Source organism: Alligator mississippiensis, chromosome 1 (assembly GCF_030867095.1).
Source record: "Alligator mississippiensis isolate rAllMis1 chromosome 1, rAllMis1, whole genome shotgun sequence".
NCBI classification, from domain to species: Eukaryota; Metazoa; Chordata; order Crocodylia; family Alligatoridae; genus Alligator; species Alligator mississippiensis.
In genome coordinates, this window is record NC_081824.1 from 339,518,786 (window position 1) to 339,535,411 (window position 16,626).

General features: G+C 47.1%; 1 protein-coding gene across 3 annotated transcripts in view; it reads left to right on the forward strand.

Annotated features, from left to right (window-relative positions):
* The window catches only part of OCA2 (OCA2 melanosomal transmembrane protein), a 422,456-nt gene that overhangs the window by 254,989 nt on the left and 150,841 nt on the right, over window positions 1–16,626 (forward strand). For all 3 annotated transcript variants that reach the window (XM_059720961.1, XM_019485119.2, XM_059720962.1), the window contains one exon: window positions 11,240–11,367. In XM_059720961.1, coding sequence (XP_059576944.1) covers window positions 11,240–11,367 — 128 coding nt within the window. The remainder of the gene's footprint in view (window positions 1–11,239; window positions 11,368–16,626) is intronic.

Consider the following 16,626-nt stretch of genomic DNA (forward strand, 5'->3'; position numbering starts at 1 on the left):
TGGCTGTTATTCCTTGTTACTCTGGGAGGCGCTCGGGTGAACAGGGTCTCTCCTATTCCCTGCTGGTCCCCCCTGGTAAGTTTATAGATGGCCACCAGGTCCCCTCTCAGCCTTCTCTTGTGAAGGCTGAACAGGTTCAGGTCCTGTAGCCTCTCCTCATAGGATCTGCCCTGCTGTCCCTGGATCACATGTGTGTCCCTCCTCTGGACCCTCTCATTGCTGGCAACATCTCTCCTGAAGTGCGGTGCCCAGAACTGGATGCAGTACTCCAACTGTGGCCTGACCAGTGTTGCATAGAGGGGGAGGATCACCTCCTTGGCCCTGCTTGTGATGCATCTGTGGATGCATGACAAGGTGCAGTTGGCCTTACTGACCGCGTCCTCACATGGGCGGCCCGTGTTCATTTTGGAATCAATAATGACTCCAAGATCTCTTTTCTGTCACTGTGCTTTCAAGTAGGGAGTTCCCCAGCCTATAGGTATGCTGCTGGTTCTTACTGCCCAAGTGCAGTACCCTGCACTTGTCAGTATTGAATCCCATCCTATTCGCATTTGCCCATACCTGTAACCTGTCCAGGTCCAGCTGTATCCTGTCCCTCCCTTCTAGCACGCCCACCTTGCCCCAAATCTTGGTGTTGTCAGCAAATTTGAACAGGGTGCTTTTCACCCCCTTATCCAAGTCGCTAATAAAGAGATTGAACAGTGTGGGCACAAAGACTGAGCCTTGGGGGACTCCACTGCCCACCTCCCTCCAGGTTGAATATGACCCGTCCACCACCACTCTCTGGGTGCGGCCCCTCAGCCAATTTGCTACCCATCTGACTGTGTAGGCATCAGTGTCACAGTCGCCTAGCTTTTTAATGAGAATGGGGTGGGAGACAGTGTTAAAGGCCTTCCTAAAGTCCAGAAAGACTACATCCACCACGACACCTGTGTCCAATGATTTTGTGACCTGATTGTAGAAGGCATTCAGGTTGGTGTGACAGGACCTGCCTCTAATGAACCCATGCTGGTTGCCCCTGAGCATCATCCCCCCTGCTGGTCCTTCCCAGATGTGCTCCTTGATAATCTTCTCAAAGAGCTTCCCCAGGATCAAAGTAAGACTAATGGGCCTACAGTTGCCCAGGTCCTCCCGCCTCCCTTTTTTGAAAATGGGGACCACATTGGCCTTCTTCCAGTCATCTGGCACCTGGCCAGAGCACTATGAGTGCTCGTAAAGCCATGCCTGGGGCCCCTCGATAACCCCTGCCAATTCCCTCAGAACTCTGGGGTGGAGAGCATTTGGACCTGCTGATTTGAATATGTCCAGCCCCTCCAGAAGTTCCCTAACTTGGTCCTCCCTGACCCTAGGTCTGGTGGAGTCTCTCCTGAGTCTGTCCTCAGTGGGGGAGTCCTGGTCCCTGCACAAAAAAATGGAGGCAAAGATTATTAAAAAGGTCTGCCTTTTCCTCTGGTGCAACCACTAGATTGCCAAGCATATCCCACAGGGGCCCCACATTATCTGGCGCTTTCTTCATACTCCCTATGTATTTAAGAAAGGACTTTTTGTTGTCCTTGATGCTAGCCTTAGTTCCAGATCTGCCTTAGCTTTCCTAACAGCCCTGCTACAAACCTGAGCGATAGAGATATACTTCTCTTTGGTGGTATACTTCCACTGGAGGGGATTGCTAGAGTTTTATGACAAACCTGAGTTTATTAATGTATTTTGTAGCATATCAAATGTCGCATTATTCAAAGGCAAGCATTGATAACACTTTAGTTGCAAGTATTTATATGCAATTGGCAGGACCCAAGAAACACAGAGATCCATGATTTACACATACACAAATTAAGGTGCCTATTTTGGCTAAAGGCTAATTGCAAATAAAATGAGAAAGACAAAAAAAAAGATCATTGCTACACTTGCTTAATTGCAAACTGATTTAGGCCTTGTGCAAAGATTCAGTTTTTCCTGGGAAAGTCCACTCCCAGGTTATTTGTATGTATGTATGCGACCTTAGTCAAATGTAACTGTATCATTTGCTAGTATGAGTTTAAAGATGGATAGAGACACTGCTTTGTGGCTAAAAAAGGCATGTCACAAAACAAAATGCATGTTATGAGCATGATCAGGTGTGTAGTTATATATGTCCTATATATATGGTAGTGACCCTGTACTTAAGTATGGAAACATATAAAACAAAAATGCTGCATAGTTCAGAAATATTTATTTTTCATTCTCTCAGGGGTTACTTCTAATTCATAGATTCATAGATGCTAGGGTCGGAAGGGACCTCAACAGATCATCAAGTCTGACCCCCTGCCTAGGCAGGAAAGAGTGCTGGGGTCAGATGACCCCAGCCAGATGCTTATCCAGCCTTCTCTTAAAGACCCCCAAGGTAGGGGAGAGCACCACCTCCCTTGGAAGCCCACTCCAAATTTTGGCCACCCTTACCGCGAAGAAGTTTTTCCAGATATCTAGCCGGTTAATTGAGCATGCCAGCTTGTAAGATGCTGGTTAACAGAACTTTTACTGTATATGCATGGTAATATGAAGACTAGATGTCATTATTGTCCCTTCTACATGTGCAGGTAAAGGTGTGATGTGATCTAATGCATAATTCACACAATAGTACCTCTTGCCATGCCACACCTGCAAGCTCCTAAGGCAGGGAGCCCCACACATCCAAGTTGAGGGGGTTCCCAGCTGTGAAGGTGCCCCATGCAGCCCCAGAGCAGGGGAATTGGAATCTCTCTGCCCTAGGGGTGCATGAAATCCCCAGAGTGGGAGGATCACTGCTGCAGTGAATTCCCTGCTGTAGGGGTAAGGGAAGCCCTTGGGGCCACAAGATCACTGCACGGTGATTCCCCTAACCCCAGGATTTTCCTACATTCCTGGGGTTGTGGAAATTGCTTTGTGGTGATCCTCTCGTCTTGGTGGTTTCCCGTACCCCAAAGTCCTAGAGATTGTGGCAGCTGTGATCCCTAGGGTCCAGAGACCTTGAGCTCTAGGGATCATGGCAGCCATGGTCCCCTGGGCCCTGGGGTTTCATGCACCCCTGAGTCCTAGGGATCACAGCTACCTCAATTCCCAGAACTTGGGGGTTTTATACTAGGCATGGACTCCCACTGTGTTTGGGAGTGTTGTCAGCTGACTGGGATCTCAAGCCACAGGGGAAACCCTGTTACATGTGCAAATTAAAGTTTGAGAGCAACCAGTTATAAAGTTAGTACACATTTTTGAGGTCTAACTTTATAGCTAGGTGTGGAGCTTTTTTATGGCATAATAGCCACTTTGCATGTGTAGCTGCTTTCCAGGTAATTGCATAATTAACCAGTTAATTGGGCAATAGCTGTACTGTGTGTGTGTGTGTGGGGGGGGGGTCTCTGATCTTCTTCATTAGCATGTACCATAGTATACTTCATCTCTATTATATTAATAGATACAGGCAGCTTTTGAGTCCCTGTAGGGCAGAGCGATGTATAAGCCACAGATGGAGAGGCCACTTCTTATGCTACCCAAGCATCTTAACATTTTTCAAGACTAGGAAATAACTTTTAGTTGGACCCAGGGCAAGGGGGAAACCAGAGGAGTGCGCAAATTCTAAGAAAATGTGTATTTCTTGCAAGAAGCAGGCTGCCTCACAGAACACAAACTGCAGTCTCTAGTTACCTTTGACAGAATCGTATGGAGAGGAATTTACAGCAGGCCTGTAATGACAGGTTAAAAAGAAGTCTATAGCAATATAATGGTTTCCTGGTGCTTTCCTGCTTAGCTGGACTTGAAAGGTTGTTACAATCTGATTCTGAAGGATTCAGGGTGAATCTAGTGATGTATAAAGGTCTCTGACTAGGAGCATTGTCAAGGATCTTAAATAAATTCTTAAAGCATTTCTCTCTTCCTACCAGGACCACTTCTGTCTCACTGAGACACTTTGAGTAATGACATTGGTTGTGACCTCTGAAGAAGAGATGAAAAGTGAGGTGTCAGCTGTATTGCTATAGTAGGGAAATCCATAGTATTTTGTAGTGTCTTCCTGAGGTCTCCCACACTACATGCACTAAAAGAGAGAGGTGACATGATTGAGTCTTATAAAATTGCACATGTAAGTGCTCTTGACGATGAAAAGCATTCCACCTGGCAGTGCTCTCTGGGACCTGCTGGAGAGGTGTGAACAAAACATGTTAAACTTTTGTATATTACACAAAAGTTGATAAAAATAGTGTACTCATAGGAAAATGTGGTGATAAAACAATGCTAACAAGTAGAGTGGGGACTGGCAACCCCCATGCATATGTGCCAGAGTATGCCATGCAAGGTCATTTTGCTTAGTATGTCATGGCTGGCCTAGACTCTGGGCAGCTGCCACTGGCCATGAATCCTGGGTTGCTCACAGCAGGTGGTGGGGAGGCTGTGAGCCCTGCTGCAAGCAGCTTGTGTTCTGTGGCAGGCAGGAGCTGCCTAGAGCTCAGGCTGGCTGAGACTGGGAGGGTGCAAACCGCTGCACAGGGCTCCAGAGTTCTGACTGAGCTCTATGGCAGCAGCAGCTGCATGCGTGCCTCAAGGTGCATGGCTGGGGAAGGGCCAGGGCAGCAAAACCCCAGCTCCTCCCCTGCTGTCCATCCTGCTGCCAGCCTGGCTGGTGCTCTGGAGCCCAGCTGGTGCCTGTTGCAGCTGTTTGTAGCCATCTGACTGCCTTCCACAGCTGGCCCAGGCTCTGGGTAGCTGTAGCAGGCATATGGGAGACTGCAAACAGCTGCACCAGGGCCCAGAGTCCTGGCACTGGCTCCATGGTGGTGGCAGCTGCACATGGCCTTGGGGTGCATGATGCGGAAGGGGCCAGGGCAGTGCCACCCCATCATCTTCCCTGCTGTCCACCCAGAGGTGTAAGTGCACCCACCAACAGCAACAAGGATCAGGCTTCTTGTGGCTCCCCCACTGTCTGCCTCTGGCATGCCAAGTCCAGGTGTGGGTTGAGGTGTTTTTGGCAATCTGGCCAAAACTGTTGCTGGCCCCTGATGTAGAGTTATATTCTTTTTCTCTGCAGTTCAATTATTCTTTATAAACATTAGCAAATTGGCATATTCAAGTTGATTTTGTCCTCATAGCAGATGGGAAGATATAAATAGCAAATGCATTATCAATGATTGCTCAAGAAACATTAAGCTCATCATTTTTAAATGTTACAAATTTGAGGGCCTTGGTTTTCATTGTTGCAACTATGTACATGAATGACTGGTGCCCCCGATAGCTGGGGGGGGCACAGCAGCAGAGGGGGGAATGCAGCGGCAGTAAGTGTGGAGCTCCCACAGATGCTGCCGGCATTGTCAGTGGTGGGAGCTGGTGGGTGGCGAGCACTGACCAGCAGTTGGTGACCACCTGCAGGTGCTGCTGGCGGCATTATCAGTGGTCAGTGGGACCACCTGCAAATGCCACCAGCAGTGTTGGCGGCAGGGTGTCAAGTGATGACCACCCGCAGGCACCACTGACAGTGTCGGCAGCGCCTTTTTGTAGGGGTGCACTGCCACACTCAGGGGGTGCATGTGCACCTGCATGCACCCTCTACATGTTGGCCCTGACTGTATAAGTTCCTTCAATTTGTGCAAGGTGTCTATAAATTGTTGCCTTTTAGTGCTGAGTTTCATTGGTTTAAACAACTTTGCTATACAAGATGAAAACCTGTGGAGAATCAGGAATCTGACACAGTTTTCAACTTTTAATGTGCACTCAGAACTCTTATTGACTTTAATTGGGGCTGTGTACATACATTCAAATAACTTGGGAAAATTCTCTTAGATTTGTTCTATTTTCATTCTTCTTGATCTCTCCACTGGTTTTGACAAAGCTGATCATTTTGGTGCTGTCAGTATTTTGACAAGTGGTTCACACAAAAACTTTCCCTTTAGCTCATTGGGAACTATGGATGGAGGGGCTGCAGTAATATAGAGAAGAGATAAATGATGATGTAGTTCAGAGCTGGAAGGGGGGCTACTAAACAGGAGCAGAGAGAATACTCCTGGCTTTTGGAGAAAAGAGAGGTGATAGCTGGAAAGGCAGGGACTTAAGAGATTTTTTCTCCAAAGACTGAAGGTATAAGAGGTGTTTCTGGATTGCAGTGACAGCTGCGTAGTAAAGGTATACACATGCTAGCTGTAAGAAGTCTATCTTAGGTTCTGGGAGCTGCAATAGCACAGTGCTCTGTGAGAGCTAATAACCAGAACTAGGTGGGGGGGGGGGTCGCTGTTTCCCCTCGTTCCCCCCTCAACTTCTGTTGATAGTTACCAGCTGGTGAGGGGCAGAGCTGGCTCTGGCAGCCTCCTGGGAGCTGTGCAGGAGCACCCCCACCACTGGTTGGCATTTTAACATTTGTCAGTCAACATTTGCAATATTATGAACAGAGAGAATATCTAATTTGTATATTTCTACTTTTAGTTTTTGGTCAAGTTTAGAAGCAAATGTTGTTAGGTTTTAATTTTAAAATATAGGATGGTCTTAACAGAAGTGTGTGCATCAGCTGTGTACAACTCGTTCTAGAACCTGAATGCACTGAAACAGTCTGGTATATTTTCCTGTTTTGCAGCACTTTTGAGTTAAAAGGGACTTCTTACCAGGCTTTTTTATATATTGACTAGCACTGTGACAGGATCTTATCCATAACTCATCTTCTATACTTGATTAGCAGTTTAACAATTTTTTTCAAGGATGGTTATTCTTTTTTTCCTGTTCTCTCTTTAAAAAAAAATTAAAGGCATAATTTTTCAGCTATGTATATACTATTCTTCTGACAGAGATTATGAAATAGTCACAACCAAGAGAACCTGCTTGTAGTAGTGGGAGGATTTTTGCATGCCATTAAAAATATCAAATGATATATTTCTCATTTTTTCATTGAAAAATTGGTTACTTATCTAGTAAAAAAGAGCTTGTTTCTACACAAAAATGGGAATGTGCCAAATGAAAATTGTCTGTGAAATCCAAAGTTTCCTAGATTTAAAATTTGGCATATTTCTTAGGCCAAAGTTGCCATTTCATTGGCAAATGAGAGTTCCATAATACATTTAAATGGCATTGACAGTAACCCTAGAGTAAGAATTTTGGGTTGTCAGAACATTATGATAATTTTTTACTGGTTAGATATGTGTATTACTTTCATTTACCATAATATCCTGACTGGTTATGCATAGGGCCTGTGTGAATAGGAAAGTATTTGATTTGGATTTGGCCAATTTGTAGGACAGGGATTCAATTCAGATATTTGGATCACTGTCCCGAACTGATTTGGCCAAATCGGCTTCAGAAGATTTGGAGATTTGGCACCGATTCAGAGAGATTTGATGATTTGGATCAGCTGGGGAAAGGCAGGCACAGAAGGGTGGCTACAAGTTCTCCCACAGCTCCTCTGACTGTGCCTGCCTCTCCCTGGAAGGGGGGAGCTGCGGGAGAAGTCCCCTTGGCTGCCCTGCCCAGCTCCATCCCTCACCCAGCCCCAGCCTAGTCTTGGCACTTAAAAAAAAAAACCAACAAAAAAAAAACCCTCCACACTCATTGGCTGCAGCAGCAGCAATTGGGGCCTCTCGGCGCTTGTGGCAGAGCCCCCCCATGCAGTGTGGGGCAGTGGGGATTGTCCCCTTCTGCCTGGCACCTGAGTGGCAGCTGCCCAATGGTGTGGATGCAGCATGGCTTGGCAGGGTGCTGCATGCTGTCTGGGAGTTGGGGCCACTGTTGCTGAGAGGTGCCAGGCTCTGACTGACAGGTGGAGCAGCCCCAGCTCCCAGACAGTGCACGGCACCCTGCTGAACCTCACTGCACCCACGCGATGTGACAGCTGCCACGTGGGTACCAGGCAGGGGGGGCAATCCCTGCTGCCCCCCACTGCCCTGTGCTGTGTGGGGGGCTCTGTGATGAGCTCCCAGAGGCCCTGATTCCCTGTTGCTGCAGCTGGTGAGTGCAGGGCTTTTTACATTTATTTTTTATTTTTAGTGTCGGGAATGTGGGCCAGGCAGGGCAGCCATGGGGGCTCCTCCAGCTGTGCCCGCCTTTGCCTTGGCAGGGGGAGCCATGGGAGCTATGCCCTGCTGCTTGCCCAGCTGGTGTGGGGGACAGGGGTGTGATGCAGGTGTGGCTCGCTGTGGGCGGTAGCAGGGCATAGCCCCTGCTCCCAGCACTGCCACACCCACATCAGCACTGGGAGTGGGGTGTCTGCCCTGCCACTGCTTGCCAGCTGGCACAGAGGGCACAGGATGTGGGCATGGCAGCATTGAGAGTGGGGGCTCTGCCCTGCTGCCACTTGCCCCCTTCTGCCTGGAGTGAACCGCACCCACATCCTTCCCCCCCTGCCCCAGCTGGGCAAAAAGCAGCATAGATTCATAGATGTTAGGGTCGGAAGGGACCTCAATAGATCATCGAGTCCGACCCCCTGCATAAGCAGGAAAGAGTGCTGGGTCTAGATGACCCCAGCTAGATACTCATCTAACCTCCTCTTGAAGACCCCCAGGGTAGGGGAGAGCACCACCTCCTTTGGGAGCCCGTTCCAGACCTTGGCCACTCTAACTGTGAAGAAGTTCTTCCTAATGTCCAATCTAAATCTGCTCTCTGCTAGCTTGTGGCCATTGTTTCTTGTAACCGCCAGGGGCACCTTGGTGAGTAAAGCCTCACCAATTCCCTTCTGTGCCCCCGTGATGAACTTATAGGCAGCCACAAGGTCGCCTCTCAACCTTCTCTTGCGGAGGCTGAAAAGGTCCAGTTTCTCTAGTCTCTCCTCGTAGGGCTTGGTCTGCAGGCCCTTGACCATACGAGTTGCCCTTCTCCGGACCCTCTCCAGGTTATCCGCATCCTTCTTGAATTGCGGCACCCAGAATTGCACGCAGTACTCCAACTGCGGTCTGACCAGCGCCCTATAGAGGGGAAGTATCACCTCCTTGGACCTATTCGTCATGCATCTGCTGATGCACGATAAAGTGCCATTGGCTTTTCTGATGGCTTCGTCACACTGCCGGCTCATGTTCATCTTGGAGTCCACTAGGACTCCAAGATCCCTTTCCACCTCTGTGCCACCCAGCAGGTCATTCCCTAGGCTGTAGGTGTGCTGGACATTTTTCCTCCCTAGGTGCAGCACTTTGCATTTCTCCTTGTTGAACTGCATCCTGTTGTTTTCTGCCCACTTGTCCAACCTATCCAGGTCTGCCTGGAGCTGTTCCCTGCCCTCCGGCGTGTCCACTTCTCCCCATAGCTTTGTGTCATCTGCAAACTTGGACAGAGTACATTTGACTCCCTCGTTCAAGTCACTGATGAAGACATTAAAGAGTATCGGTCCAAGGACCGAGCCCTGCGGGACCCCACTGCCCACACCCTTCCAGGTCGAGACCAAACCATCCACCACGACTCTCTGGGTGCGGCCCTCTAGCCAATTCGTCACCCACCGGACTGTGTAGTCATCCACGTCACAGCCTCTTAACTTGTTCACCAGTATGGGGTGGGATACCGTATCGAATGCCTTCCTGAAGTCTAAGTATACGACACCCACCCCTCCTCCTGTGTCCAGGCATTTCGTAACCTGGTCATAGAAAGAGACTAGGTTGGTCAGGCACGATCTGCCCGCCACAAACCTGTGCTGGTTTCCCCTCAGCATAATTTGCCCTGCCGGGCTCTCACAAATGTGAACCTTGATAATTTTTTCAAAGACTTTATCAAGGATGGAGGTGAGACTGACTGGCCTATAGTTGCCTGGGTCCTCCTTCCTCCCCTTTTTGAAAATGGGGACCATGTTAGCCCTTTTCCAGTCCTCCGGGACTTGGCCCGTGCGCCAGGAGCGTTCGAATATTCCCGCCAGTGGCTCTGCAATGATGTCGGCCAGTGCCTTCAGCACCCTCGGATGGAGCTCATCCGGGCCTGCCGACTTAAAGGCATCCAGTTCTTCCAAGTGACTCTGCACCACCTCAGGATCTACGTATGGAAGTCTGGTGCCTTGCTGCTGCCTCTCTACAACCCCAGTGAGAGACTTGTCGTGCCCCTCACTTAGGAACACTGAAGCAAAGAACTTGTTGAGGGGTTCAGCCTTGTCCCCCCTGTCTGTCACCAATTGTTTCTGCCCATTTAGCAGGGGTCCTATTCCTCCCTGGGCCTTCCTTTTACTCCCAATATATCTAAAAAACAATTTCTTGTTGTCTTTTACTTGGGTTGCCATCCTCAGCTCCATGGTAGCTTTGGCCCGTCTAACTGCCTCCCTACAAGCACGAGCAGAGGAGGTATATTCATCTTTAGTGATCTCACCTTGTTTCCACTTTTTATGTGCTCCCCTTTTGGCCCTTAGGCTGGCCTGGATTTCTCTGGTCAGCCATGGAAGCCTCCTGGCCCCTTTCCCTCTCTTGCCTCGCTCGGGGATCGTCTTGCTTTGTGCCCGAAGGATCGTTTCCTTAAGGCACAGCCACCCTTCTTGGGCTCCCATCCCTTCAAAGGATGGCAGAGCCCCCACTCCCAGTGCTGCCGTGCTCACATCCCACACTCCTCACCCCCCTTCCTGAGTAACGCGCCCCCCTCCACCCTGGGTGGGCAGCTTGTCTCAGCCCCAATCCCTCCCTTCCCCACACTCCTTCCCTCACCTCTCCCCCAACCCCAACAGACTTAACAGCTGGAGGCAGCTGTGTCAGCTGCTTGTTTAGTTTATGGCTGAATCTCCATTTAATCTATGGCCGAATCAACATTTGCAGGAATGTGTTGAACATTTTGGGGTCTTAGGATGAAAAGATCTGTAAGAAAATATTAATGTATAGAAAGAACATATATGTATGTGTGTGTAAATAATACACCATGCATACATAATCTAATACTATTTTTAAGAGAGGTCTTTGTCCTTGGGGAGTCTCAGTTTATCCTGTCTAACAGATCTTAAAGATCCCATATTACAGCCACCAGCTTTCCATCTGAGGAAGACCTTCAGAACATTTCAGTTTCATTTAGAGTTTTATGTGGGAAGTAAATCCAGTAGATTTTTGGTCAAGCACAAAATACTTCCTCTCCCTATAGCCTGGATATGTTTTAAGATTCCTCAGGATTTTGAGGTCTTGCTGGTCTCAATAACAAGAAGTTGATAATTTGATGTGGATCTCCTATGTGACATTTGTATATGGTCAAAAAAAGGTATATTGAAAAAATGTGTTATCATACATTTTAGGTTATGACTAAAATAATTAACATATTGGATGCATGCAACACTAGAAAATGAGAGGTATACTCATGGTTCTTTTTTTCCCTCTTCATGCAGGATGGATTGCAATGTTGGGAGCTATTTGGCTGCTAGTCTTAGCTGACATCCATGATTTTGAGATGATACTAAATAGAGTGGAATGGGCAACACTTCTTTTCTTTGCAGCCTTGTTTGTTTTAATGGAGGTAAGAAAAATAAGAAATAAATCCACTAAGCTCATACCTTTGGGTTTTGTAATTGGACTGTTCGGATTTGACTCAGTTTATGAAGACATACATTATCTTGAACAGAGAGCACCCACACAATACTGGTTGAATGCTTTTTGATAATTAAGATACAATTTAGTCATAATAGCACTAAATTAAAATTAAAGAGCTATGAGAACTCTGTAGTCAAAGTTGTGTCTCCCTTTAGGTTTTAAATCAGAGTTTAATGTTCTTTTCTCCCAACTTCCACAAAAAGAATAGCTTTAAAATTAGCAAGGATGGTGTGTCTGAACTTACTATTTTTTTATTTTTTTACTGATTTTTGGAATTATTTAGACAAACAAAAAAAAATATCAGGGATTAATTGTAGTTTAAAAATCTCTTTAACACTTTTGCCACATTCTAGCTACAAAATCACTTGTCTTAGAGACTGAACCTGAGGCTTGTTTGATGCTTGAAAGTTCTTGTTAAGATCTAGTATATAAGACCAAATGTTGAATCATGATAGTCCTAATGAAACAAGTTAGTTAATACTTTTTGCTTATATATTCAATCTCTGAGCAGTTTGAGTCAGTCATGTTTGTGTCCCATTTTATTCACTCTCTGTAAATCTTTATGGGAACTTTTTTTTGGCACATATTTGGAGAATGGATATTTTTTGTATGAATAAACACATTCACTGCAAACAAGATTATTTGTGCATTTCCAAGAGTGCTCATTGTTATTTCTTTTTATGCTTTAAAAGTTTCAGTCACCCAATCAGAGTTCAATATCAAGACACCAATATAGCTCAGGTGAATAGTTGCAAATGATGGACAATAAATTGCCAAAGCAAACAGTTTGCAAATGCCTGGTAATATGAAATGTGTTTTTGTAAACTTTTAGTCAAAATTAATAATTTCAAGATCACATCTGAATGTGTTAATGAACAATTCACCAACAGGAATGGGGTTAAATTCGCAGTAAATATTAACGATTGATATTTCAGCAATATCTAATTGATTTTAAATTAGAACAGTCAGAATCTAGTAAACTCCTGGAAGTTTACTGGAGGCTTTGTTCATCAATAGGAAATGCTCTGGGTTGCTAATAAGTTTACAAAGTTCATGAGGATTTTAATAGTTCTGATGAGTATTGTAGCACATCTAAGAACACCTACTATTTCATGCACAACTTCTAATGCAGTGGTCACCAACCAGTTGATCTCGATTGACCAGTTGATCTTGTAGCCTCTTGGAGTTGATCTGAGGCTGGAGGATGCAGAGTGCACATGTGCATGCACGCACACATGTGCTCCCTCCCCCCAGCCCAGTAGGTCAGTCCATGGGGGAGGAAAGGGGAAGGGGCTAGATCAAGGGCCCTGTGGCGAGGGATAGAGTACCTCTGCTCCTGCCTTTGCGGCAAAGTGAGTGAGTCCCTGGCTGGGTGGGTGGTGGGAGGATCCAGCCCAGGAGGCTTGTCCAGGTCATGGGGACTCCTGCCACTGCGTGCACCCCAGTGGAGGCCTCAGGGTGCCCCCCCATCTATGTGCAGCTGAGGCAGCTGTTGTTGCGGGCTTGGCTTTGCACCCTGATCCCCACTGCAGCTGGTCTGGGAGTGGCCCAACGCCAAGTGCATCCAGCCACTGGCTGGGCAGGGTATGAGGCTTAGCCCAGGGCAGGATGCATGTGGAGTCAAGCTGCTCTTGGGCCAGCTGCGGTGAGGCTTATGGCACAAAGCCCAGCCTGCAATGGCAGCCACCTCTGCCACTCACAGATGAGGGGGTATGTGCCCTCACCAAATGCCAGCGTAGGTGGCTGCAGCAGCTGCAAGGGAGGGACTGGGGCTGGAGCAGCGGCAGGCCCTGCACAGCTAGGGCATGGGATGGAACCACAAGCAGCTCATCTGGGGGGCATGGGGAGGAGGGACACGCACCCTGGGAGGGCATGGGGGGCATGTGGCCCCAGAGCTGGATGCCAGCTTGGCTGGATGCTGCTGCGGGATGGGGCCAGGGATGTGCTCACACTGGGTGGTGGCGGTGCTGGGAGCAGGGCTACGGGCAGGCTGCAAGCATCCAAAAATTTGGTGTAGACCCTCTCCTAGCACCGCTGCCCAGCCTGAGCACAGTGTGGCCCAGCTCTCCACTGTGAAGAGTTTGACACTGTCTTCCAACCTGCCCTACCCCCTACACAGATCCTGGGGGGAGGGGGTGAAGGGGGGGGAAGCGGAAGACAGTGCTACACTCTTCACAGGCTGGTGCTGGGCTGTGCTGCACTTGGGTCGGACAGCAGTGGCATGGGGGGGGGCTATGGTGAAGTTTTGGGTGCCTGCGGCCCCCCACCATAGCCCTACTCCCAGTGCTGCTGCCACTCAGCCCAAGCACAGCCCAGCACAGCCCCAGTCCCAGCCCACCATGGCAGCCAGCATGGCTGGCATGCAGATCCAGGGCCACACGCCCCCCATGCCCTCCCGGGGTGCATGCCTCCCCCCACCAATGCCCCCTGGATAAGCTGCTTATGGGTCCATTCGATGCCCCGGCTGTGTGGGGCCTGTCTCTGCTCCAGCCCCACTCCCTCCCTCATCTCCATTGTGGGGGGGGGCCAGATCTAGGCCCCAGCAGTGAGGGAGGAAGTGGGGTTAGGGTTAGGGCCTCCATCTACCCTGCCCCCTCCCATGGCCCTTCCCCCAGCCCATTCCCCAACAGAGTTTACCTGCTGGGGGGCATGCCCCCAAATAATTTTTTCTCCCTCTACCTCAATCTGCTCCCCCCCTTTCCTCCCCACAGACTTGCATGCTGGGGGTGGGTGGGGGGGGGGGGGGTGGTGCACAGTAAAGCTTTGGTTGCTTTTAAATGCAAAAGGTGATCTACTTAAAAAGGTTGGAGACCACTGTTTTAATGTATATTCTTAAATATGCTAGCTGTGACTGATGATACATGCTGAAGCCATATAATTTTTTCTAACTATTTCTAGCTAGCACTTTATGTAAGTCACATTCCCTAATGTTATTTACCATATTTGCCTGAATTGAACTGTTTCCATTTGAATATGACATGGATGTACAATCAGGTTGTAAAATATGTTGAACATCAGTTTTTAACTTGTAGTTACTGTTGCTATAATTCACTGATTTTTTTTATGGTTTCTCTGGTAACAGCAGTCATCGGATGAACTGTTAGTGAAAGCATATTTCGAGAGCTATGCCAGGGATACCTTAGGAAATAAACTGTAAGATATGGAGTGCCAACTGGAACCATACTTAAAGATCTCCCTATATAAAAATTGCAAGAAAAAATAGTTGTCAATCATATTGAAATACTATTCCTGGTCTCAATCCATGCTTTCTTAAACTACCAGAAAATAGAAGCATGTCTGAGCTAGCAGACCCCTAACATTAAGATTTTTGTCTTTCTTTTTTTAGCTTAGCTTTTACTATGCTGGCTATAATTCCAAGAAGAAACAAAGCAAATCCAAGCAGTTTCTTCAATAGCATTGCCTGCTGAGGGAAGCCAAACCTTACTATACATCAGTGGGGGACAATCTTTGTGGCAGGCATACCATAAATTGTCTTGTATCCTCTCCAAGTGCCATTCCCGTTTCATCTGCTGCTCTGCTTTTTGTTCCACTCATCTGGTTGTCCTCTCACGGATGTGCTGTGTGCCACACACAGAGACTGCCAGTGCCACAAGTTGGTCACCCCTGCTATACATAGCCACTGAGGAATGTTTCCTTACTTCTGTCAGTTCCTATCAGCTCACTTCATTGTCCTTCAACATGTTCTAGGAAGGCACTAAGCACCAGGTACTTCATGGCTCTCCCTATTAACAACGACATGCTTCTCTATGGTGATACTTTAAATCTTTCTATGTTAGGATAAAAAAAAAAAAGCATGCCTAAGTGATTTAGGAGCCCAAGTTGCCTAGGTCATAGACACACTCTTGACAATTTAATCCTTAGTTACTCACCAGTCTTGACTGAGAGATCAGTCACTATCAGAATCTTTTTTCAGCTACTTCTGAGCCTAGCCATCTAGGTCTGATGAGCCATCCCTCAGGTAACTTGTCTCTAGGAATGTTCCTTCAGCACCCATTTGGGAGTTACCATTATTCACTATAAAATCCCCCAGTTCCATCTTTCGCTCTGTGATATAGCTCTTTATTTTATTCATCTTTGTGATACCATTTTATGCAGTTTTAGTATTCAAAATACCTTTTTACTTTCATCCCCTCCGATAATATTTATTTTCAAAAGAAATGACAACATAGAGCCCATAAGCCCCATAAACTTTTTGTCTATGGAGGACAAGTGTATGGGTATGATAAATGTAGTTAAACTTTGATCTAAAAAAGATGCATCATGTCAGCAGTATAAAAGTGTACTTCCAGGATAGTTGTCAGTTTGGCACTGGTGTGGCTGAGCGTACCAATTATCAGAACAATATTTTCCTTTTATGAGATTCATGAGGCTCTTGGAGAACCCTGTGTGTGTGGTCCGACCACATGATTCTGCAAAGCACAACTACTGAAGGCTGTGGCTGATGTTAATGCCTCACTTTCTTTCAATGGTTTGCAGCACAGTTGTCTCTTTTCTTGGGTAATAGTAAAGGAGCTTAAAAGATACGCAGTTAGTGTTTCCATCGTCTCTACTTTGATGGTATACTTGCAAGCTGATGGCAACCTCAGGTCATCTTTTGACCATGTTTCCTTTCTGGACTATTGTGTCTGGATATTAAACAGGGTTCAAGTACAACTGAATAATTGTTACCAAGCTTTGTGGAAACATAATGAAAAGACAGTGTTAATAGAGTATTTCAGCTAGCTTTAAATTACTCATCTCAGGTATTGCTAACAGAGTAGTTGTGGCATCAATGATCACAGCATGAGCTGCAAAACCCACCTAAGTAGAATGCATAATCTGGTGGTGAGTCCATATAGAGCTCTGTGCTCCTATGGCTACACTGCTAGCAGTTTCTGATTTAGCTAGATTGGGAGTATCTACATGACCTGCAGTGCCTGAAATGCAGATATACCCTCAGGATAAGGAGAGTTATTAGCCAGAACATTAGGTTTATTCTCAAGGATGAGTGCCTTGGTATTATGACTTTCTAGTAGGGATAACACTAGAAATAGTTATAAAGTGAAAAACAGCATTGTTTAACCCACAACATTGCTTTAATACAAAGCTAGCTTGTGAAAATCAGGTTTTGGACCTGCCTTCCTGCTTGGAATTTGAAGATTCCTTCTGGCCCAGGAAGACTAGG